At 34.2% G+C, this 26,482-nt stretch overlaps 3 protein-coding genes across 4 annotated transcripts in view; 2 read left to right on the forward strand and 1 right to left on the reverse strand.

Annotated features, from left to right (window-relative positions):
- Positions 1-8,953, reverse strand: part of LOC110374106 (lachesin) — a 115,444-nt gene extending 106,491 nt beyond the window's left edge. The window contains exon 1 of the mRNA XM_021331688.3: positions 8,732-8,953. The gene's annotated coding sequence lies outside the window, so the exon portion shown is untranslated. The remainder of the gene's footprint in view (positions 1-8,731) is intronic.
- LOC110380488 (cullin-associated NEDD8-dissociated protein 1) overlaps positions 1-26,482 on the forward strand; it is a 574,273-nt gene that overhangs the window by 435,708 nt on the left and 112,083 nt on the right. The window lies entirely within an intron of this gene.
- LOC110374086 (monocarboxylate transporter 2) lies at positions 9,181-25,553 on the forward strand. 2 transcript variants are annotated; one of them, XM_021331659.3, is made up of 8 exons: positions 9,181-9,337; positions 19,158-19,347; positions 20,447-20,717; positions 21,012-21,214; positions 21,520-21,769; positions 22,527-22,693; positions 24,142-24,307; positions 24,496-25,553. In XM_021331659.3, the coding sequence occupies exons 2-8, from the start codon at positions 19,231-19,233 to the stop codon at positions 24,843-24,845; spliced, it is 1,524 nt and encodes a 507-aa protein (XP_021187334.3). In that variant the 5' UTR covers positions 9,181-9,337; positions 19,158-19,230; the 3' UTR covers positions 24,846-25,553. The 2 variants fall into 2 exon arrangements, with proteins under 2 accessions (XP_021187334.3, XP_049692275.2); XM_049836318.2 differs by having other exon boundaries at positions 9,182-9,333.

The raw sequence follows: 26,482 nt of genomic DNA on the forward strand, positions 1-26,482 counted from the left end.
GATGCCCTTACCTATTTTAACAACGAATTGCAAGCAAAAAACAAAGGAAAAACGAACGAGATATATTTAGAGATGAAAAGACGAGAAAAGTAACAATTCTTTGTACTTGATACATCTATTAATAACGTCCTTTATTTGTTAAGTCTGAAGAGATATGTCCTAATTCATCTTAAGTAATAGATATGTTAGATTGATGCTGAATGATATAACCTAATTATACAAAGCTATAGATTATGACGTGATTGTTGATGTAATTGCCGATTTGGATCCGAATATACGATATGGATTTAGAGTAATTTGATTATTGTTTGTAATATTGGTTAAGTGGATGTGGAAAGGTGTAACTAATCAATCTGCAAGTAGAACCAATATTTCTTTCTGACTTATAAAATAATAGTAGAGGTTTAGTTAAGGGCGATAAAACGCAGAACCCTCCCAAGCCCTGCATTTCAAATGGAATAAAAATACAATATAAACGCCCTTCCTTTATAAATCATCTTAAAAGAATACGGACATTCAAAACGCCATTAAAATTAGCATATTCAAAACTAGATTCGTATAACCAGCATACAAAAAACTGAATTACACTTAGCGGCACATTAAAAGAGGCGTCTTGGAATGTTGCTAAATCTCGCAAGACGTGCCATAGGAAATGTTCTCTTTATCTTACACCATCCTGTTTCCGAAGGCGTACCTTCCGCTCCTCGTTCCGCCTCGCCGCACTATACAACGGAACTGACGGGGATTTATTTAGAATAAGACAGACCAGTTTTATTGCGCATTATTTAAATGCTCCAAAATATGAATTAGGGTTTTGCAGATGATTTTTTGATGTTTTTTGAATTCTCATTTCTGAAGTCAACACTTATTTCTTAAGCTCTAAAGTCGATTTTAAATAAGTTCTTTACTCATTATTAATTAAATATTGTAGTAGGTATTAATTTACTTTAGCAAAGTTGAATAAAGTAAGCTACATTCACATAACAAATATCAGTATCCGTGTAAATGTCAAACAAAATTGATAGGGCGACAATCGATGCGCACCGGAAAAATAGTATTAGCAGTGCAGACGCGGCGAGTGCATTGTTTTGTCGCAGATGCGCCGAGGATTATCATCAATCACCAACTGCAAATTGCACATAGCCTTTCGGAATGCACCCTGTGCCATTTGTGTGCCACCGGCCAGGATTAGGCGGCATTAGTTGAATCGAATTCCGTGCTAAGCGCTCTGCGGAGCTATGTGTTACAGTATGCGAGAACGGATCCTGTAACTGCACTGCAATGGCCTACACAGTACACACTCACCACCGAAGGAATAAATTATTGATTCGTCCTGATACCAACTTAAATCGCGACTTAACTAAATTTTAATTAAACTTCGACGATTTGCGCATCCTGCTGAATTGCTAAATGGTCCGCAACGAAGTTTGTTGCTAACAGATAGATGTAACTTATTTTTATCGGTTCCTTGAACGTGACCGCAGCCGGCTTGTTTCGACGCTAAGAAAATGTTCGTTCATGATCATTGGCTGCGTTACAGAAATATAGATATTGCCAATTCAATGTATTGGGGTTTATATCCGGTTTAGCAACTTTTATTTCAATAGTCGGGAAAACTGTCATGGATTTAAAGGATACTTTTTGCTGTCCGTTTTTTTTTGTCTTGTCCATATTTTAGTAGCCGAGTTTTTGATTGCATTGAATGTTTGATTTAAATATTGTAAAAACTTTAGAATATTCTATTTGATGTTCTATTTCATTGATTATGCATATGTGCAGTGTGTTATGTACTTTAATTGTTACATTTAATTACCCCAAAATCATTTCAAAACACGACAGTAATTAAAGCAATCTCATTACTGCTGCGCCTAACAACGCAACAAATAACTAGAACAGTTACAGACTATTTACAGAATAAATATAACGGTTGTTTGTAAGAACATTGCTTGTTCAAATTAAGGAAAGCGTTCTATACAATTAAGGCCCGGTCACAGTTCATTCGAGTCTTCTTTAATTACAGTTCCTTATACGAGTAGCTCGCTTAGATCCGGAGTTCCGAAACTATTTGTGGCACTAAATCCAGTTGCCAGTACAGCACTATCTAGGAGCGCAACATGCATACCCATGTAAATTTCAAGCGGAGCGGGCCTCGTTAATTTGGGTCTTGTCACGAGGCACATCCCTTTCTTAGTAACTCTGTAGCCGCTGCGTCGCTGTGCTTTCACCAGCTAACGGCTCCTTGGCTGCTCGAAATTGCCTCGGTTTATCTTCGTACTATCGACCCTGAACACATTCTGAATAAATGTTTCACAAATTCGCTTTCCTGTACTCAGGAATACCCCTTTTATTTATCTTTACGATTGCAAGATTTGCTTTAGTGATTTTGATTAAATCTCTTTAACTTTATTGGTGGTGTTTAGCGATGTCAATGTTAATTCAATCCAAAATAGAGTAAATTAATTGTAACTGCAACTGGTGTTACTTCCTATCAACTTAGCCAGTCAATACTACAAAACTGAAAAATCTTATCCACATTCCAAACCACATGATTTTTGCACGAAACATAAGAATAATACTAAAACACTAATTTGTCTAGAAGAAACACTTACCGCTCATAAATACAGCTTATACTGCCAATAATAGACCACAATCATTTGTACTCCTTTTTAGGAAGAAATATAAATAGATTAGTACTGTAATTACTCAACGGAAGAGCCTAATACAAAATTGTAAAGCCTCACACTTAGTGGTTCTCTATAATAATGTATGCTTTGACGTCATGCTTCCATTGTCAATAAGGTTTAATAAGAACTCAAGACCATGTTTTAGGCCAGTGTCTCACCGAACACTAAGACACATACAATATTTGTACCGATTTCCTTTGTGTTTTTTTTAAATATGTAGGTATCTACATGCACATAGTAACTAATGATTGATGGCAATATAAGAGTTAGGTATAATTAGCTTTTTAGGTGCGGTGTTTCCCGATTATGTAAACTTTAATTAGGATAATTTTACCGAGCAAATTAAGAATACTTTCACACATTACAATTAGCAGATAAGATAAAGTCATACATTTACGTTCCTGGCACATATCCTTAAATAAGAGAAGACATTCAGAATTAGAAATAGGGTTGGCCAAAGTGGAACACATACCACAAAATGTTAAATAGATCGTTTCGGGACGGCATAAAATTGTTCTCGCAACCGATGTACCAGTTTTAACACCACGCAGTGGCAACCCTAACAAGACAAATTAGCAGAAATGTAGCTATTTCTTATATTTTACTCGAGGAATGTTTACTTTTATTACACTAGTGACTTTTGTCCGGCGATATTTCGCTATCTTCAGATAATTCAATATTTTTACGATTAACTTGATACTGGATTAATTATAGCCGCATTCTTTTTGCTTTTTTTTTAATCTGTTCACTACTTTGGTTCGTGGTATTAGAGAGTTTGAAATACATATTAACACCTATTGACTGACGAAGTGTTTAAACATCATACAATACCTTGCAATGGCCAAAACTAGATAGGTATGTCATGGATTCAGTTCTATTATTTTAAAAAAGAACAGTCGCCATTTTTTTTAACATTCCACATTCCAGTTCACGCATAGTTCCAGGATTTATTTAAGTCTAATTGGCTAGGTCTAAAATGGACCCTGAAACTGTCAAAACAAATTCAGCCGCTATGGAAAAATCCAAATCGATGGTCTGATTTCCGATAAACTACTTTATTATCACAATTGTTTTTCAACGTATGTAGATATCTACTGAACTTCATTTCTTATAGAGTTGCCGTTAATTTGTTTATTCTTTATCTTGTTATCGATATTTTTAAAGAACGATAGCTGGTCAAGGGCAAAATATAGAAATCGACAGCTGTTTTTCTATAGATATGAGTAAGAATGAGAGGAACACGAATGGAATTCGTTTACAGTTGTACAACCCTATTTGAATAAATTAATTAACTTTCTTTGTACAATAAAACAAGGAAACTGAACAAAAACATGGATATTGCAAATCATCTAAGAACCTATAAAAATAATCCATTAAATTGAGAGTGACTTTGTTAATTCTGGTCAGTGGTCAAACATCCTTTCGGTAATAGCAGTTTGGGAAAAACCTCTTCTGTAGAGGAAAATAACTAGGCACTGGACTGCACTAATTGTTGATACGACATATGCATTTTAAACAATCAATGATTGGTATTAGGTCACTGCAGATGGTTTCATCGATAAGAGAAACAGTTAGTGTAATAACTCTCTACATTTTACTACTTCATCGTACACTAGTTGTTTCCCTCGGACTTACTGCCCGTACAAAGTAAGCCTATGCATATAAAGTAAGCCTATGGTACTCGGGAAGCTGGCTGTCCAAAAGTTAAAGAATTTTTCTTATCGGTTCTGTATTTTCGGAGCCTTGAGGGAAAATAAAAATACCTTTTTATTATATTATTCAAGTAGTACACATTTAAATAAAATAGGTACCTACCATTAAGAAATCAATCCAAATAATTTTGCAATACTCTGGAAACCTTTACGTACACAAAATGCATACATTAACATATAAACTCTTTTGCAAAAAAAAACGGGCACCTATGCGAAATCTTAGTTTTAAGGACTTTACGTGTCAAATGTCAAAGTCCGATGGGAGACGAGTTGTGATCGGCACTGCTTACTTTAAATTGGTTTTGTCGCAGCCCAAGCTACTGATACTCCTCTAAATAGTGTTTATTTATGAAAAAGCGATATTTTAAAATACGTGGGTACAATATCTAAACAATAGAACGCTTTACACTAAAATACCGAAACTCCCAACATTGCCATCAATCATCAGTATAGTTCATATAGAGCAGGTGAAAATTTTTGTCAAATACGCATAGTTTTAAAAAAATGTTTTGATCTAACAGAAAGGTACATTAATCACTAATTAAAACTGCATTATCATTTTTCTGAAAATCACTTCAAAAACTTTTCAAAACACCGACGAACTTTCTGCCAGCAATTAGTCCAAAACAGGGTTTAACCAATTTCTTAGCAATAGCACAAAATTCAAATTTAGAATACACTCTCACGCATGCTTGGCCAACCCTATTGATGCTAGAAACATACTACAGTCATTAAAACACTTTAAAATACACGTAAAGTCCTAAAAACTAAGATTTCGCATAGGTGCCCGTTTTTTTTGCAAAAGAGTGTATTATTTGACACTAGCTGTAGTTCCACAAGTAAGTTCGAAGAAATCACTCCTCGCACCCGGATAAAGATCCTGAGTCCTTTCTCTTATCTACTAATTCCATTTAAATAGGGCAAAAAAAATATTTTTTTTCGGTAAATGACAAACAGTTGTATTGTTTTGTAGATTACTAGGCCTGCACAATAATTACAATATCACACAATAATTACAAATCACAATTATCATAATATTTATGTCAAAACAACTTATTTTTTTCTTCGTGCCGATATCACGAGCCTTGTTCATGGCCCGTTGTAATAATTAATCATTGTTCGTAACAGTATCACAGATTGATATAAAAATAATAAATTAGATAGTGTCACTAATATTTTCTTGTTATATAAGGAAGAGAAAAATTACAGGTGTGCAATCAGCAGTTAGAATCTCACAAACTCGCTTGATTATGTAAATAAAAAAATACTGAATATAATTTCTGACAGCAAAAATCGAACACAACTTAATTGTTGTTGTTGTCAAAGCTAGCAGTTTTCACTGAATAAATGCAAAAAACATGGTTACTATAACTCTGAAAGAGAAGTTTTCAGTCAAATATTGCATACGTGGAAGTTGTAACACTATTTAATGACTAAACAGATTTAGATAACATTTAAGATGTTGAGAGATAGAACATGGGATTACAATTTCATCTTAGAGGAAAATGCAAGTAAAACCGCAAGGATTAGCATATTCTTGTATTACAGTGACGTCTGTGTGGATCTATAACATTTCGTATAAGTAAAGTTATAGTTACGGTGAGTTGCAGCACTAGTTAACGTTAAAAATATTCTTAGATACTTACTTACTTTTCCTAAAGTTCCATATTTAAATCACTTTCTTAATTTTTTTGTTCGAAGTGAAACTCCTTCTATATATTTTGGCTCAATCGCTGGGTTAAGCTGGGCCAAGAATTTAAAGGACTTAAAATACATATAATAACAGATAGGTAATTTGTGTATCATTTTATTCATGTTCTTCCCAGAAGGGGAATCCTTTTGACGCAGCTAAAGTTTTTTTATATTTTTAAAACTTTTTTTGTTATACAATATCGGTCATCTTTACTTTACTAAAACGTATGTTATGTGTTAGAAGCAGCTAAAGTTTAAATACCTTTTATGAAATCAAATCAATTCGCGAAATTCACTTCATGCGACGATCACTTGAACGTAAGATTCACTGATCATCTTCATTACTCACCGTCAAACACATAACAACAATTGTACATATAAAATCTATAGAACAACCCATTATCTTCTAAGCAATACACTGAAGAACAAACAAGTCTATAATACAGTCTACGTTGAAATTACCTTGATCTTGTTCATGTGTAACACTTTCGTCATCGAGTAAACTATGTATGTTCTCAAACATGGATAAATGTACTGAGAATTGTAAGTGATTCATACGTTGCGGTACATTTTGTCATCATTGTCTATGTGATATGTCTAGTCGGAATTGATAAGTGCTGTTTTATTGTGATGAAAGTTGTGTAGGTACATAATTGTACCTATTAGTTGTAGAATGTAGTGTAGGCATCTGTACTCTTCGAAATTTGAATTTAATTTGATAGGCTCAGCACTTCTTTCGCGGAGAACAATATGTTTAGAGTACTGTACAAATTCTATGGTGCTAAATACTATTCACATAAAATGGAAAACAAGCGAAATATGGTCAAAAATCCTGTTTAAAAATTGAATCCAGGAACTGATACAACCGTTGCATTTTAACGGCATCATCATGTTATCGCTGTCTGCCTAACGAATATCATCACCCCGTCCAACAAAAGGTGGTTCTAGCTACACAAAGTTTGGCAAAAAAAGGAACATGATATACCCAGCAAAGATTTTAAAAATTCTACTGTTGAAATGTTTGGAAGTTTTCCTGTCTTTTACGGCTTTCGTGACCACTACCCATGATCACAAAGTTCGTCTGGTGCACACAGTAGGTTCTCTGTAAACCCAGAGTACACCTAATGCTTAAACTTAGTTTTATTTTGTTGTGAAGTCGTATTCTTTTAGAATTTTTAAATTACAGGACTACTTTTTACCGTCGATGTAGCTCACGAACAATACCTAGGAGAGAGACATGGTTTAAAAGAATGCACTGTTAACGCTGTTTTGAACGCTTTTGTTAGTTATCATCATAGATCGACCAATTTGGATCACAAAACCCTTCATGCTGATAGTTAAATAATAAAAGAAAGTATGTATAATATATGAAAGTTTCAGTAAGTTAAACGCGTAAACAAATGAAGTAATATTGTGTGTACTAGACTCCTTAAGTAACTTAATATGACAATCATCACAACTTTGTAGATGATGGCGTGATAATGGAACTCCAATGGAACAAATGACGACCAACACAGGTGATAAACTGTTGGTAGGTAAGTAGTATAAGCCCCCACTCAAGGGCACCATTCTGGCCCATTTCTCTCGGTTGACCCTTACGACTTGAGCTGAATGTTAAGCAGTCGATACACGTTATATTTTCTTTTGTTGCATCTTATTTTGTGGATACTAACGTTTGAACTAAAAATAGCTCTATAGAAAGAACTTTAACTTGTATTCTCAAAACTGTAATTTGTATTCTTATAACTCAAAATACAATATTATATATCATGCGTTTATTATTCTACTTTTGTCATGTTACGGTGTTGTGCAGTATACTGATAACGAACATTGAATTTGCACAACAAGATCACAAAGTGTGGAGTATAAAAAATAATAACCAAAGTAATCTCTACCAGGTAGTAAAAAACAAAAAAGATAGCTATAATATTTGGCAAGTCAACTTCACTTTTACGTAAATTAAACTATCATTTGAACATTGACGCATAATAAAAACATTATCAATACCGATAGTATTTATTACTACACATTTCATAATTACGCCTTCCTGTTATAAACAGCTGGGCACATATCAATCGTTGCACACTGTCTTATGTAATTAAAACATGGTACAATACTACAGTTTTATCATAATTTTGTTTCATTGTATATGCTTGAGAATCTTACTTGAGTCTGGGAAAATTGTTCCTTTGTGCGACTAAGGATTTTATAAAGAAATAACTGTAGACTGCTCTAACTGTTAAAATAGACAGTTATTTTTATAATACGCATTAATCCATGGGAAAATTGCTAAGAAGACTATCGGCACCTTTCAGAGAAGTACACCCACAGTTTCCTCTTCAACAAATCTAGATATGACTTCACTATATTACTTAGAAATTACTGAAGGAAATAGAAATCACCATTTGCTCATCATAGACCAATGAGGTAATATGGCTAAATATACCTAATTAATTTTATAAGAGGTATAAATATCAGTATTATGTATTAACAGCTCGAAACATGTAATTAATTATGATATCAACACAATATTACGTAAATTCCGTTGAACACGTGAAACAATGTTCGAATGAACTCCATTCACCCGCCAATCCACGTGGATATGTTGACATATAAACATTGTACCTATCTATAAAACCTCACCTGCCGAATGTATGGGGAAACCGGCTTCAACTTGCGGCACTTTATGCCCACAAAAACTCGTTCAAATTACGGGTAGCCATTTTTTGGGTAGAATTACTTGGTAACACGAGACGTTGGGCAAAAAATTTAAATGAGCTTAAGCACAAGAAAAATGAGACATGGGTATTGAAGTGTGATTTCGATGGTCCAAGACTTCACACAAATGTAAGCGAAGACATAGCTGCAGAAGACTGTTAAGTATCTCCTGAGTGAACTCTAGTTCCGCTTTTAGAAAAATCTTCATTGCATTGTAAGTCTCGTAAGTTTATGCCACACAAGACGTCATATTAATTCCACTTTTTTATGAGACACTGTAAACAAGTCTAGCTCAATACTGACCAGTAAATACTTAGCAACAGTCCCTAATAAATTATAAAAGGTAGCGTCGTGTTTTATCGCGTTCGCCTGGCTTAATGATACCCGATGTCAACGTTCATTGATGTAAGTGAAGCCGCAGTGTACAGACGCATGAAGAACAACTGATGAGTCAGTGTGTAACGAGTTGACTCGATCGCGCCATTGTTATACGTGATACGATTTTGAATATAGAACTTACTGTGAGAGTAGGTAAGGGACCTTCTTTATTTTTATGTTCTTTTTTATTTTTAATTTTACGCGGGAAAAGATAATTTAAAAAAAGAACGTTAATTTTTTTGACATAAATGCACCGACTATATTAATCAGCGTTTAAATATTTTTTTGTGTGGACTGCAAAAAGTAAACAAACAAATTGACCTAAATACGATAACAATATTTGCACATAACATGCATACCTTGGATTACGTTGATATGAATTCGACAAAACTATTGAAATCACGCGCCAAATGTTATAAAATGTAAATAAATTTTTTACTATTATTAAAACTAGCAAGTTACATTATTGTGCAAGGATTATGAAATACAGAGTTCTAGTTTCTCATACATAAAAAACACTTTGACCATTTATCTCACAAATAAAAAAATCATGACGAAACATTTGTAACAATTATTTCACACTCGAAAATTGGCGCTAACTGTACTTAACATGTGGATTGTGACGTCACGTAAGTTCCTACTGTCATAAAGGCTATATTGGCTTGTTTCCTTTGCCCAATAATTTCGTTAGCAACGAAGGGCAATCCTTTAATTGAATCAATTAAGTAACCAAAACGTGACACATGTTTTTTTCTTTTGTAAAAGGTGACGCAAAAGATTATATGCTTAGGCTACATACGGTTATCAGGAACTGTGTATTTTTTTTAGGTATCTGTATTCACGAGCAGATTAACAAATTTCACGTCTGATATGGATTTACCGAACTAGCGTGCGTATTTAAACGTTTTTTATCTAAAGGTAAAAGAAATGTGATCGGTATTTTTTTAGTTATGAATAACTTACCCATTATGGAATCGTCATAAATTACCATTACTACTTAACCATATAACTATTCAAAATTAACTTTATCATACCGAAAGAACTCAACTCACCTAAAACCATCCGGCAAGCGAAAGATTATTTTATAAATACGAACACTTTCTCACAATACCGTCCTCACCTAATTTATCGTGATGTCGGAAAAATGACGCGAGCGCATTTCTACGGCCTTCGACAAATCCTATTGCAATTGTTGAAATTGCGGAACATTCATATAGGTACTTACCTACGTCCGTAGATGACAACAGCTATATCAATCCGATAAGCACTTTTACAATGATTGTTTAATTAATGAGTCGTGAATTCTTTTTATTGATTTTAATAATAGATTGGATTACGTTTTATCGGATGGCGCCTGTAGCTATGTAGGCAGTGTTATAAGTATGCTTATTACTCTTGAAATTCATCTCCTCTTTCACATAGTTACTATTAAGTTAACACAATAAAATGTGCTATGTCAGTACACGCATTATTTTAACTAGCGTCTGCAAATCGCTACTGAACAATTATCATTACAGTGCTACTGAAAATCTTGTTAACGCATTTTTTAACAAGAGTCGACCAATTTGTGAATTTTTCACACGGCATCGCAAGATAGCCAATTCGAAATTATTGTTACGATTGTTAGTTTTCATTAAGCGCGTTTTATGCATGGTCCATAATTGGATACAACAGGCTTCAAGTGTCTTATTTCTTAGATGAAAGCATAGAGTCAACCTCACCTGTGATGAAAGAGGTAACGATTACGAGTTCCCAAATAAAATTGAACTTTAATTTGCAGTGTCAATAATTTTTATACTAAACTACTTACTAAACCATAACTATTTTCATTTTTAGTTTTCTATTTTCCCTGACCAAGGATAAACTCCGCAAATACATTACACTGGCAAACAGGACGCCATATATTTTTAATAATAAAGTTGGTACACACAATAGTGCCAACATTAGCCGCAGGAACCATGGTCTGGTGGTTCAATTCTCTTAGTGATACTATCTAGGGTATTATTAGTTGTACTACAAATGTTTATGTCCGTTTACTAGGACCTAGCGAAATAAAATGAGGTATAATTATGATGAGGTCGCATAACTTTTTTGAAAAAATATGGACAGTAACATCAAAGTAGGTTCATCATCATCATCATCATCCTCCTGCCCTTATCCCAATTTTATTTGGGGTCGGCGCAGCATGTTTTCTTCTTCCATACACTTCTATCTGCCGTCATCTCACAAGTAACATTCTTTCTTACCATATCTACTTTCACACAATCCATCCATCGTTTCTTTGGTCTTCCTCTTCCACTATATCCGTCCACGTTCATACTCATCACCTTCCTCACAACATGACTCTCATTCCTCCGCATCACATGCCCATACCACGACAGCCGGTTTCCACGCAGGTTTTCTGATACCGGCGCTACTTTCAAACTTCCTCTTATATACTCATTCCTCACTCTATCCATTCGCGTAACTCCACACATACCTCTTAACATTCTCATCTCTGCCGCATGCAATTGTCTTTCATTCGTCGCCTTTGTGGGCCAGCACTCTGATCCATACAAGACAGCAGGCCTGACCATACTCTTGTAAATTTTCCCCTTAAGTTTAAAGGGAATACGAGGGTCACAAGTTGTTCCCGTTACCTGCCGCCATTTCAAAGTAGGTTATGTACCATAAAAAATATACTATTCTATATGTGTATGTAATTAGATTAGTAAAAAACATTTCTTTTACTTTACTTGTTTGCGTAATGTTAGAGATGATAAGTAATCATTAAATCGCTTTGTTGTGTAACTTTTGACAGTGACCTCCGAGATAAAAACCGAATATTAGAATGGATTTTTTGTTGAATACACGTATAGTGACGTATTGTGAAGATTCCGGAATCATTAGACACGTGTAGATATGAAGCTGTCATAAAGTATTTTACGTTTAGGAAGTACCTTACTGTCTATGAGAAAAAATATTTTTCTCAGAAAATATTTTTAATGTAACGCTTTTCTTAAATAGGAAATAATATAGATATGTTATACTTCGTTTTTTATTTAAATCATTGTCCTTAAAAGTGCAAAACAAAGTGAATAAATCAGAATATTTTAAACAGCAGTTTTTTGGTGTTCTCCATTGTCACAGATACTAAGTGACAGGATATGACGCAGAGCGAAATTTCTTTTATGCCAGTAACCTTCGATTGTTTAACACTGCGTCCCGTTACGTCATTTCATGGCCTATCGCTTGGCATATCTAGATTATTCATTTAAAGAGCAGTGGTTTTTTGTGTGCCTCTCACACGATCTTTGGTCTGATGCCTGGTGTCTTTTGAAGTTGCCTGCGTGACGTCGAGCGATACGGCGCGTACAGCGTACATATTTAAATTCGCTTCGGATCGCGTTCGCGTCGATGGACGCAATAGTCATCTTAGGCGTTATTAAGAAAATCACGTGTTTTATTTTAAAAATAAAACTAAGTGTGGGACTATAAAATATAAAAGGATTTGCTATACCTATATTTACTCAATAGCGAGACACAATGGGCAATTCACATTTCTAATCAACCATTTTACCAAGATCAATGCGTGAGATATACATATAATTGCATATGTTGCTATATTCTTTAGTACATAGATAAAAAAAAAATATTGATTATCATGGTATATAATTAACATCAAAATGTATAGCTAAAAATAGTTACTAACAAATATTCGAATTGAAAGTTTCCTCGTTTTGGGAAGTCGGCTGCAAACTGCGCCTATCTACTTATGAAAATATTTTCGTACCCAAAATCACAAAACTCTTCATATGTTATTCTTTGCACCTTTTCTTCACCTGGAAATACATAGGTAAACCTAGCACCTCACTCTAGCGCTTTGAATCCAATTAGCCGCCAAGTCAAGGCCGTTCTTTATCAATTGCTTAATCAAAACATACTGTATCATTAGCACGTGTAATAACACAAAGTCATGGTCAAGGTTCAATTGCACCATGAGTCGCACTGGTTGGTCCCCGCGGTTCTACTCGCGTTCCTAGGAAGCCACTTCATCATTCGTCGTTCACCCGGATAAAAGAAGTCTATGTTCTTTCTCAGGCTCTACACTATACTGTATGTTTATCAAATAACTTGCGTGAAAATTTAACAAACAGACAGACAGAGTTACTTTCACATTTAAAGTATTAGCAAGGATTTTCATAATCTTATGCATTACTGCACGAGTGCAATTCGTGAACAAAGTTATCGCAGACAGACTTATTGATATCCTGATAAAGGTTGTCGAAAATGTGCATTTCTTGTCCTAGTCAATCAATCTGATTTGCAACGAATTAATGTACTTTTCGAGACATTTATCCATCGAATATTTGGTCAATGGTAGTGACCAGGCAAGCGCACCTTATATTGCCACGAGCATACTACTTAGTTGCACACTGCAAAAATACTTATTGCAGATATTTATAATCATTATTTCATGGTGTTAACAAAGACATCACGCGATTCTTAACATTAACAATAATCAGATAATTTGTTGTCGTTACCACGTGGTCACTGTACTTTAGACACAGAGTAATCTGTGGATCACTAAAAAAGCGTGTACGTAATAATAACTTATTAGATATGCTAGTTTTTGTTTCAGCCCAAGCATGCGAATCATGAATCACGCTCTTTAGAACTATGACGTAAGCTGGCTTATCTTAATCCACGGAACAATTATAAGCATGGCATTTATAAAATAACTCTTAATTAAATTACAATAATTCCCATATAATTATATAACACGTTCAGATAGTAAATAATTATATTATTCGTTGGGAAACATTCGTGGCAACGAATTGAAAAACCGTTTTCAATTTACTAGCAGATTTCCTCGTTTGTGGTTCCGCGCTTCAATATAGCTGTGATGATGATAAAAGAAGACAAATTCCATTAATTTTCACATTTTCTTCTGTACTTTGGAAGTACCTATGATTTACTTTTTGAAAGTTGATTAAAATTATGTGCATTTACAAAGATATAAAAAGAATAAATTATTATTATTCAAGAATCTATAGAATTAGGTTCTTGCTCTATAAATTATTACTATTAATAATTTAATAAATTATATTATTATACTTAGAAATATACTTTTTCTCATTACGGTTTCCTGTAACGGTAATTTATTGTTCATTGAAAAGCCTATAGAGACATTCGTGAGGAAAATCGAATTAATATTGTTCTTTTTTTGTGTTAATTGAAAGAAAATTATACATAATTAACTGTTTAACACTTACCCTAAGCTGTTTGAAAGACAATGAATAATTATTACTTCACATCATCATAAATATAATTGAGACAGTAATATTACTGTACCTACTAATTTTATAAAACTGTGGAGTTGGTTTGTTTGCTTGAACATGCTTAGGGGGAAGTCCCGTAACGCCGGGCGGCACCTAGCGCCGGACACTCGTACTATTTAAGCGTGTATAAATCTGTTCGATTCAAAATACAAGTGAAAAGGGCGCGGGGGGCACACAGGTACAGGATCACGTGCCGCACCTCACCTGTGATGCACACGACCACGGCAGGAGCAACCGTTAGCTGGTTTAGGTGCGAAATCACTGCGACAGCTAAATATCAATGTAAGTAATTCTAGTATATTTATGCATTTACATTTGAGTGGTATTCAAAGATAAAAGTAATACTTGATTGTTATCCGTAAAATGGTAGAATATTATTAGATCTTTTAAACAATTTTGGTAGGTACCACCTAATGAACGAAAATGTCTGTCCCTTAGCGCCGGACACAAAGTCGTCCCTTAGCACCGGACAGTAAACATATGAATATTTCTTGTGAGAATTTACGTCATTCATTCTAATTACTTAATTTGTTTTAGATTATAGAAGAAAGGAGATAATTAAAATGGAAGACAAGAAAAAGAACGGATCCTGGGAGCCACAGAGCTTACAATCTGCTATTGATGAGTTTATGTCAAAAAAAGCGAGACAATTTTCGTAGTTTGCTTAGAAGACTGGATCTAGTGCTCGTCCTGTCGTGGGTGGATACGTGAAGTATGTGAAGACGTTCTAGAGTGTGAAAATGGCTAAATATGCTGGTTATTTTGAAATTTCCAGTGCTAGGGGTATGGCGCAAATAGCCGTCCGGTACTAGGTGCCACTTTTTAAAATTACGTTTTTTGTTATCAAGGTTTGATTGATGGTATTAATTATTTTGGAGCAGAGGTTGCATTTTTGATAATTTAATTTGATTTCTAACTTTGTCATCTTATATAAATCATAATTTAATAAACATTTCTTAAACTATTTTTTGTTTTATTTATAAATAACCTTAGGTGTCCGCCACTGGGGGACTTCCCCCTATCTCTAAAAAAATGCTCGATCGATATGAAAAAAAAAAACTGTATTATAATGTAAAATTAGTGACCCTCTCCGGCTTGGCACCAGATAACAGTATTTTCCCAATATTCAATGTATGTTAATATACATATAAACCTTCATCTTTAATCACTCTATCTATTAAAAAAACCGCATGAAAATCGGTTGCGTAATTTCGAAAATTTAAGTGTACAATGGGACATAGGGACAGAAAATATGGCTTATAAGTTATAGTTATAAGTCTGCATGGAGTTTCGACGGGACGCGAACGAAGCCGCTAGCAGGAACTAGTATTACATATCTGTGGGTTTGTTTACGATATTCTTTGTATTTTAGGGTTCAAAAATGCTTTCTCCCCGGTGGGTTTAATCTGTTTATGTTATAACGGGTCGGCTTACCTTAGATCAGGCTTATTTCTCGAAGGTCATGGTTTGAAGCCTTGAACTTTTATTAGTTTTTTTGTCTTATGGTTTGCAAGGAAGAGACACCGAAACTTCTAAACAGATTTGATAAATTCTTTCACTGTTGGAGAGTTACAATATTCCCGAGTGAAATAAGCTATATTCTATTCTAGTTAGGGAAGAAGTTCCCACGGTAAAACCGCGGGAAAACCTTTAGTTTTAGTAAATCTATGGAAGCTAAGAAATCGAAGGTATAAAACCACTACTAAGTATGATTATTTACTTTTTCCAATTTATCTTTTTATGCGGTGTACGATTACGTCACGTCGCATTGGTTAGTAACCAATCAAACAAAAATAAATGATTGATGATTATTTCTTTTATTTGTTGTTGCTATAGGTATCATTAACTTTATATAAAAAAACGCTAAGTAGGTAGTAGTGTTTGTTTCTCAGTAGGACATGTGATTAGGTTAAGTAAAAAAGATGGAATATTTTTACAGTACAAATTATTGTTTGACGTTAGTCAGTGGTGTGAAGGGTAGGTAAAAACCCTATTCTATTTTTCTTTTTCATGACATGAAAGGATGGCTTTGGAAGCATCCAATTAATCCTTACTAAAACTAACCGTTTTGAAAAAAAAATGGGGTAAACACTAAACAGTAAATAACGAAAAATTACACTATTCTAATTAATTAAAAAATACACGTTAACATAAAAAACAAAACCAGTCAACATAATATTGCATCATCACAGATCAAAGTACTAATACTTTGATCTAAATACGAGGGAATTCTACCAGTAAAGCAAAAAAAAAACATTGAAATGCGTCATACGCATATGAACACAAAATATGTAGATACCGCGTTATCAATGTACGACACTGCTCAGAGAAAAAGAAAAAAAAAAACAAAAATCTTTCTACTTTATCCCTACCGGATATTTTACATTTTCTGGGCCGTAAGAAGAATAAAATTTTCATATTTTCCCTTTTTCTTTTCGTTCGACAAAGTCTTTCGGCTTCTTAAGAAGTCTTAGATGAGATTTGTTATGGTCAAAAGCTAGCGTTCAACTTTTTTATTTAATCGTGTTTATAGAAATGTGCTCAAGTTACACTTTTTTGGAAAATATCTAAGTAGTTTGAGATAATAGAAAAAATATATCATGGCCACTTTTAAGATTCTGTTGTCTACTACCTACTACAACCTGTCAGAAGTCTGTAATATATTATAGTTGTGACCCAAAACTTCAATGCTAACTTGTTATCAGAATTCAACTCTCAAACTCAAGTCTCATTATCAGGATGATGAACTTTTGACAATTGCTGAAGATCATTAGAGATTAAAAAAAAGCTGTATCTTAGATTAGACTAACTCACGCGTATGTTAGTCACGAGACCCAGTATACCATGACGGTTTAAAAAATATATTATCAGCATTTATTCGGAGGGTTACCTTATCTCTAAGGAAAGGTCACATAGCAAAATATTTAGAATTTGTTTGAAATAATTGTTTACTTTAACATCATGGAGAATGACACTGAACATTGGTTCTTAGATAAAGATTACACATGTAGTAAGTATATTACATAAATGTGTTACTTAATTAACGAGATCTATATTTATACATAAATAGAATAATCATTGTATCAATACAAACCTAATGGCTTTGCAATAAATTACACGTAAACTATATTAATGTTGATGATAAATATTTTTAATCTGACTTCTGCCAGCGGTAGATATTCCGTGGGAATCCTTTCTAATCGGTCATCCGGATAAAACACCTAGGGATGTATATTTTTACTGACTTCTGCCATCGGTATCAACCATATGCCGTGGGAAACTACCTGGACACCCGGATAAAAAACACCTACGGAAATGCCGGTTTTTTTTTTCTTGAGATTTGCGTTTACAAGTGAACAGTTAAAGCTTTATAATATTAGACTACAAAATAATTATTCACTGTAGATATATTAATGAGTTACAGATGATATATTTGATCACTTTTTTTCTTTCAAATGAGCAATGTACGATACCATCTAAAATACACTATCTTTAGAGGAAGTGTGCAAAAAACCACGGGGAAAGTCGCTTAAGTTATTTATAAATCCAGACTCGCAAGAAGTTGCTCCACACTGCGGTATTGTTACGTCAAGCTGAGAACGTGTGAACGGGCTTTGACCTTATATTTATTATTATAATTAAGTATAATATAATGTATGCATATCGTATTAAGCGACAGGGTTCACCGATGGGATCATTCGCTTGATCATTTTATCTTTATTTGCTGGAGTGTGAAAGTTTCACTCTCGTTAATTGTGTTTAGGTATTTGTGGGTTAGTGTACGGCGTTAGTAAACCCCTTATCAGTTTTCTTTTGTTTTATTTTATTTATGATGATTTTTTTTTCTTTCATTTATTTGAAGTGGTATCGATATACCTACGACAAATACGTATATTCTCCATAACTTCCAACAAATAATGCAAAACGCCTCGTGTGTGTTAGTATTGCAATAGGTTTTACATTAGCGTCTGAATCAATTCACATCAAAGGAGTTCAAACTCTTTCCAAAGATTACAAACAAAATAACGCTCTGGAAATATTTTAATTGCATTTGCATTGCATTAATTAACTCTCACTCAATAGCTTTGTTTATACAATGTTCGGAAGATACCTTTATCTATCGCTAGCCAACGACCCCCCACGAACACAAAGTACTTCAGAAAAGAACTACAACAACAACGATTTACTTTTGTTTTCATTATACACACAAATAGGGTAAAAAACGGTATAATTCCGTTATTACTATTGACGAGAGATAAAAGGTCGTAAGTCGCGAACTCTGGTCTAATTATACAGGCGATATACAATCGGACACACCCCAGTCGTAAAACGACGTAACAGCCCACAACGTAAAATCTTTTTATTACTTTTATGTACACGAAATGCATGATGAGATGAAACATGAAGTCTTGTTGACAATCAACCCACGTGGGAAATTAATTTCAAGTTGTTTACATTTACGTTTAAGTGAATAGATTGTTATCAGAAAATACTACTGCATATTTTAATAATATTATCGTTATCTTATAATTCAATCTACGTATAATATTAAGTGACACACATTGCACTCGAAGCAACAATTATCAACTTCCCTACTTTTGCTGGTTTTAAATCCAAACGAAAAATATTTATTTCGTATCTTTTTGTTCCAGGGTGAAGAGAAACATCTGCAAATCAAAGTATGTTAAGCTGATATAAAAAAGAAAAATAAAACAAAATAAAAAAATGGCGACTGAAAAAAACTCTTTGGTGCTAACTCCAAAGACACAGAAAGTAATGAAATTAGTACCGCCCGATGGAGGATGGGGGTGGATGGTTTTAGTAGGGACAGCAATGAGTAATGTAAGTACATATTTTTATATATATCTATACTATTTATGTGAAATATCTTAGAATTAATTTTCGTCAACGGTTTCATTCGCATCCCGTGGAAGCCGTAAATCACAGTGAAATATTTTTGCTTTGTAGTTTCAGAGATTAACACGTTCAAAGAACAACAATCCTCAGCTTTATAATATAGCATGTTCATAAATATCACTCTCTTTTTTAAAGAGTACAATATTTTATTAGCTAAAACATGCTACAACAGCATGCAACTGCTGTAATAGATATTCTGCAAACATAAATAGAACTCAACTTTTCGACATAATCACGAGTAGGTAGGCATTTGTTCACACTCACAGTTCATTACCAAAATGAAATGACAATAACAACAACAGGATATAGTGCGCATTATCTCTGGCTTGCCAACTACAAGGCCGCTTAATTTATAACATAACCCCACATTAGGGAAGCTACCAATTTATCAGTAACCGATATCGATTGGCTAGTTGATAAAACAACAATATTCGGAATGTATTGTAGTACTTAACGAAATTTGCGCACTAAACTAGATAACGTTCAAAACATTGTAACACTTCACTTTTATTTAGAAAACATACGGTACCAAGCACTCAAATTAATCTTTAGTAAAATATTTTTTTCCCAAATCTTACTTCGACTTTCGGTTGTAAGACCCCGCATAGGTTCAAGAATCTGGGTAATACGTACAGTAAATAAAGTCCCAAATGACTCGCGAAATTCATACAACCATCTAGGGTAGACTTTTAACAAAATATCTATCTAGTGCGAGTCTCAGACAGGCTATTCATAAGTGCCATTTGACCTCAATCGCTTTACGATCAATTCTGGAAGGTTTCACATTCATAGCGTCTGTCATAGCTTCAAACTCGTTACTATTGTTAGAAGTATTTGTATAACAACTGGGTCACATGTTCTCGTCAGAGAAACCATAATAAAATAACATATAAAAGTCACAGTAACAGTTTTCGGATCAGCCATTTTTTGAACGGGGTTGAAGTGTATTTATGTCATGCTCTCACGCTGTATTCTATACTTGCGGTACGTTGGTCTGCATTCAAAAACTGGACATTCTTTACAGATTTTCAACCAATCAATGCTGTCGCTATTCAGTTTGCTATACGGAGATGCGTTAGAGGCAATGGGGCACAGGACCCAAGGCGCCGCCATTGTAATGAGCACGATGTTGTTCATCACAAATTTCGGCGGCCCAATAGCCGGGGCCGTAGTTAAGTTGACATCAACAAGATTTGTAGCGGTAACCGGAGCGTGCTTCTGTACAGCCGGAATTTTCTTCAGCGGATTTTCAACAAATATCTTCCATTTGGTGTTAACTTACGGCGTCCTATTAGGTAAGGCTGTCTTGTTTGTTCTTCAATGTTTATTGTTTAGCATAATGCGGTACAATTGACGTTGACGGGTTGAAATGCGTACATTTTCGTAATTAATTATGCTATTTTCATGATTTTGGAGGTTAACGATTATGATGTATGGAACTTTTAATGACCTACATAACAATACATTATAACAAAACAAATGAAATTATTAATATTCTGAATAGGCCCAAATCAAACCACGAGCGTTGGTAATTTCGACCCATATTCCAAATGTTTGGTAAAACAACAAATCTATTATGCTTATTACAGGTTTGGGTTTGGGTTTTATCCAAAACTCGTCATTTGTGGCTATAAATAGCTATTTTAAGCTGAAGAAAAGCCGTGCAGTGGGTCTTGCGAACGTGGGCACAGGTGTGGGACAGACCTTAATGCCTCACTTAGTGAGGTACCTTCTAGAACATTACGGGTTCCGTGGCGCTTGCTTGCTGCTGTCGTCTCTGAGTTTGCACGGGGTAACTGCCTTTTTTATTACTTGTTTATGTCCAAAACTTTGGTTTCGTCTAATTAGCTGGTTGCATCGTCTTGATGTTTATCGTTAGAGTTCCTAATATTTATTATACAGCAACATAATGTGACTTTTTAGAAGCCTCAATAATTTATGATTGAACCCAGATTGTAAGATAAATCTTTTTGATGTGACTAATATTGCTTATAATTTTCTTGTTAGTCGACATTATACCTAAACGTTTTAGCATAAAATCAGAGCAATAATAGAATAAGTTATGAATTCGTATTAATATTTCCCTTATTTATTTAGATTGCCGGTACCATGCTGATACAACCAGTAGAATGGCATATGAAGAAAGTAGAAGAAGAAGTAGCGATAGACGAGAATCTACACTTATTACAAGACAAAACAAAGGACGGAGTAAGAAAATCATCACAGAGCAATGGTGACGCACAAAATCAGGCAAATGGGTGTGAAAAGTCTAACTGGGGAAGCAAAACGAGCAATAAAGAATTAAACGGTGGAAACGTAAATAAATCAGACGCGAATGGTGCAAATGGTAAGGAACGCTGTTTTTGTTTTCATTTTCAGAAAGTCTTAGAAAAGTTATTTTGAGGTCAACTGTTCTTTGACGTGGTTTTAGAAAACCTTGAGATTTTATTTCACTGTGATCTCTCTATTTTATGCTATCTCAATTTTCACTCATTACCCATTACGAAATAATGCGTGCCATCTGCCTAGGCTTTTCCTAATTGCGTTGGTTTCCAGAGATATGAAATAAAACATTTTTATTTTATTTTTAACTTGTTAAGTTTTACTCCAATTAATTATTTGCAGAACTATTCATAAATTCCAAAAAAAAAAAATGTTCACATCAATCAGTACTAGCATTTTCTAGTCTTCAAATTCAATTATTATTAAAATATAATGCCCTTATTATGATAATTCTACTATAGAAAGTCTCAGAATTTAGGAGTAAACGATAATTTATTTTCACATAATTTAGGTACTAACAACTGTATTAATTGCCAATTAAAATTAAATTCATTCAGTAGTGATCAAAGGATTTACTCATATTAATTGGTCTGATTGATAAATATTTATTTTTATAAGTGCTAGTTAAGCGTTACCTACGTATCAAACTTACATTATTGCTATGAAAAAATTCTGAAGTTGGTTTATTTCATAAGTAATTGCATTTATTATAACGTGGAGGTATATTCCCTTAAAAAATTGTAGGTGGATCTTAGGAATCTAATTACCATCCCATTGAACGCCTGAATTTTTTTTATTTATTTCCAAACAATTTTTTTCAGGAGTATTATTCAAGCCAGCACAAAAGCCGACCGTGCTGCAAAAATTATACGATCTTTTTGGTATCTCCTTGCTATCAAACACGAGGTTCCTGAACATCGTGATCGGTACAGCCTTAGCTGTAACTTCTATACAAAACTTCAGTATGCTGTACCCATTCTTTTTACAGGTAAGTCGTGAACTACAATATATTTTTAATACGCCAAAATATAAATAGAAGGGAAATGGATACCTAAAAAAACTACAGTACTTTGCGTTTACCTATAATATTACAAATTAAAATATATTGAAATATGGTTTTATATCAGACAAAAAAAAACATAACACGTTCATATTACTTTATACACATGGCTCTCTATAGAACGTTATAACAACATATGATAACCTATGAATTAACAATGTAATTTTTCACAATACAAAAACATTGATAAATCAGAAGCGCATGACAACACTTTTAGCATTTTTACTATTGATACCGAGCTAAAATCAACAGTGGATTCATTGAAATTCAATTGTTTATGGAATTCAATATTTATTGGGTTCTTTAATTAGTAAAAAAAAATGGGTACAAAAATTACATGTCTGTAAAATAACCCTAATTGTAGTTGAAGACATCATCACACTATGTTCTTGGTCCTGGTTAACGGACTTTTTCAATGAGAACAATATCGGCATGCAACTCAGTACCTCAGTGCGTGAAATTCAAGTGTTTTCACCATCCACGTGCAAATGTAGGTAATTCAATAATAACTGTGATAAGTAATCCTTATTTGATCACCGTTCTACCAATATTTATAGACTCCTTTATGTTTTATCTATATTCTGATCATTCAGTAGGTCTGTGATGATCACTATGTCAATAAAGTTGTGAATCACTTTACTACAATTGATTACACACTGAAGAATTTGTCTCTCTGCGACGAATATTTTATAAACTGCATTACTCGCAGAAGAAACACCTTAAACGCATCGACTCTATTTTCACGAAATAAATTTATATCTCCGTAATGTTTCCGTAATTTATTAAATCTATACTATGTTTTCATTTAAATCTACCAATCATCATCATCAGCCTATCGCAGTCCACTGCTGGATATAGGCCTCTCCAAGTGCACGCCACTGAGATCGATTTTCGGCTTCTCGCATCCAGTTAAAAAATCTACCAAAGATACAAGAAAAAATGCAAAGCCACGCTTCCTGGTCGTTTAGTACATGCAATAAGAAACACTAGTTCAGCTCTAGTTGATAACATAGTTGTTTTATGTGTTATCGGCCGTGAGACAATTGCCGTAAATAAACTATAATTTACAATACTTGATGCTTGTTTTGATAGTATTATTTATCCAACTCGTTTTCTTTACAACATACACGCGTTTGATGATAGACCAATCAAAACACTAAAATTCAGTCACCTCAATAACAGGGACAAAGTCCAGTAGGGTATAATGGAAGTGGGTTCTAAGTATTTGATATCGTAATTCAAAGTCTACAGATAGCAAGCATTGTATGATTCACTTTACAAAATACACACGTACAGTTTAAAAACAATACAAATTAGAAAACTATATAGATTTGTTCAGTTAAAAATGTCTTCAAATGGCTCTTTTAATGTTACAGCATGTAGCATCCATGGACAAACAACAGACTGCCAACTGTATGTCAGCGGTCGCTGGTGCCGATATCGCAGGTCGACTGATCCTGCCAATCTTCCAAGACAAGTACAAAATCAAGGCCAGGTGGATGCTCATCATGACAAGCACCTGGCTCATCGTCGTCAGGCAAAGTACGTAACATATTCACTGTCAATCCATAATCTTTAGCACTTAGGATACGAAGAATAATGGAAAAATTATACGACCATGATAAAACTATTATCGATTGGAATTTGTTACTCGATAAGCGTTCACCTTTAAGGTCGCAGCGTTATCGAGTAGTTGATCGATTACTTAAAATAAATCTTATTTGTTTCAGTTTTGGCGTACCAGACTAATATTGAAGTGTTGATCTTCATGTCCTGCCTTTATGGTGTTGGTAGGAGTATGATTATTGTCGCGAGGAACATCGCGATATCGGAGCAAGTGAGGATGGATCAAGTGCCTGCTGCCGTCGGCCTTGGAATGTTGACAATGGGCATTATAGTACCCCCAGTTGGATACTTCCTCGGATGGGTACGAGACTACTCAGGAAGCTACATAACGTGCATTACAGCACAAAATGTTCTTCTTGTGATCCTCTTGGTGACATGGATCCCTGATATGTTGTACTTAGTAATGAAAGAGAGAAGACAAAAGAAGTTAGAAGCTGAACAAGCCCAAACATAGGAACTGACTATTGTATAGTTGGAGTTAAATTACTTAATATTTGGAAATACTCTCTAGTGCAGTGCACTATTCTGTCATGACAGACAGGAGTTTAGTTTCATAAGATGAGCAGAAACGATCAAGAGTTCCGTAGTCAAGATAAGCATACAGTATAAGATAAAGACACAATTGATTGACGTATGACAGAAATAGTTCCTACTTATAATAATACTACGAGTTGTGCCGACCATAAAGAATGTATTTACTAAACAGACAAGGAAACGTGATGAACAAAACTGAGGCCTATTAATAGTGATTCTGATTTCGAATAGGAGCTTCAAAGTTTAGTGGTCATAGGACATTTTTCTTTTGATAATATGACCAAAGTACCTGAAGAATTTAGTGTAACGGCTGTGAAAACACGTTTATATTTATAGAGAATGCTTGAAGTTGATCAATTTGTACTTAGTGATGAAAGAAGAGTGGAACACTTAGGTTATTATGTTAATAAAGTTACGATTTACATTCCAATGACTATTTTGACAGTGAATTATGTGACAACAAATTGTGAAGAGTTAGTTTATAAGAGAAAATAAATGCAAAATGAATATGAATACCTTAACTAGCCATGCTTAAAATAAGACTTAATTTTAGATTATCATTGTAAGTTTTGTATAGATAGGTACATTTAAATTTCTAGTCTAACAAATAAATATCGTTATGTTTAAAGTTTTGTTTTAATTAAATTAAAATGGCACTTTGTAAGGTTGGGTTCAGACGGAGGTAGCCGCAGTGACAAGTGGCGCTTTGGCGATGTTCCTTAAATTTCACGTATTTCAGACGACGTCTATGCAAATGAGGACATGAGACGAGTCTACAGCAGACATTACGCTTACGGCACTGACCGCAGTTTCAGCAAACTGAAGGTACAAAAATAACTGGCGCTGGTGTGATAATTTAAACTGAGTTTTAGTGAGCTGACATATTCTGTTCGTTTCAGTGAACCTTTTACACGTTGAGTTCGTATTTAAGACTGACTTTGTATTACGAATATACTCTTGCGAGAGTCCGTAGCTTTTAGATAATATAAACGAACTCTTCTTTATTTGAGTTTTCAATTTACAATTCGACAACTGTTAAGTAAATAGGACCTCAGTCCTTTCATATTTATTTGGACGAACCAGGATACGTAAATAGCCTCAGAAACTTAAGCATGATTTCAAATCCTTAACTGTGACTCGTATTCTAGTCGTTGCATTGTAGTTGTATGATGAATATAGGAGTATCTTACCGGGTAACTGAAATTACAGTTTTTTAATCTGTTTCTGGTTGCCTATTTACTACTAAGCGACTATACATTAATTAGACGTGAATAGACGTGATGCGACTATAATAATGTAAGATAATACATGTGCTAATTAGCGAAGCTCCCATGGTAGGCATATCCTGAAATGCGATGAATTCTGACGTCGATGGTAACAAAAGGGTTTAAATACAATGCGTATTATAACCTAAATGGAGAGGCACTTATTGGGTATCGATAGATTTGGTGTTCGAATATTCTGGTAGTATTCTGGTAATTATAGGCTCAGAATCAGGCTTAGTTAACATAATATGTATAAAAAGTCACTTTCATTCGGAAAAGCGTTTATACTTGA

Source organism: Helicoverpa armigera, chromosome 3 (assembly GCF_030705265.1).
Source record: "Helicoverpa armigera isolate CAAS_96S chromosome 3, ASM3070526v1, whole genome shotgun sequence".
NCBI lineage: Eukaryota > Metazoa > Arthropoda > Insecta > Lepidoptera > Noctuidae > Helicoverpa > Helicoverpa armigera.

Excerpts from the sequence above, each read along its gene's own strand:
- LOC110374086 (XM_021331659.3), top strand. The coding sequence starts at position 19,231 with ATGGCGACTGAAAAAAACTCTTTGGTGCTAACTCCAAAGACACAGAAA. Across the intron at positions 20,718-21,011 it reads AACTTACGGCGTCCTATTAG|GTTTGGGTTTGGGTTTTATC; the intron begins GTAAGGCTGTCT and ends TGCTTATTACAG. Across the intron at positions 21,215-21,519 it reads CGTCTCTGAGTTTGCACGGG|ATTGCCGGTACCATGCTGAT; the intron begins GTAACTGCCTTT and ends TTATTTATTTAG.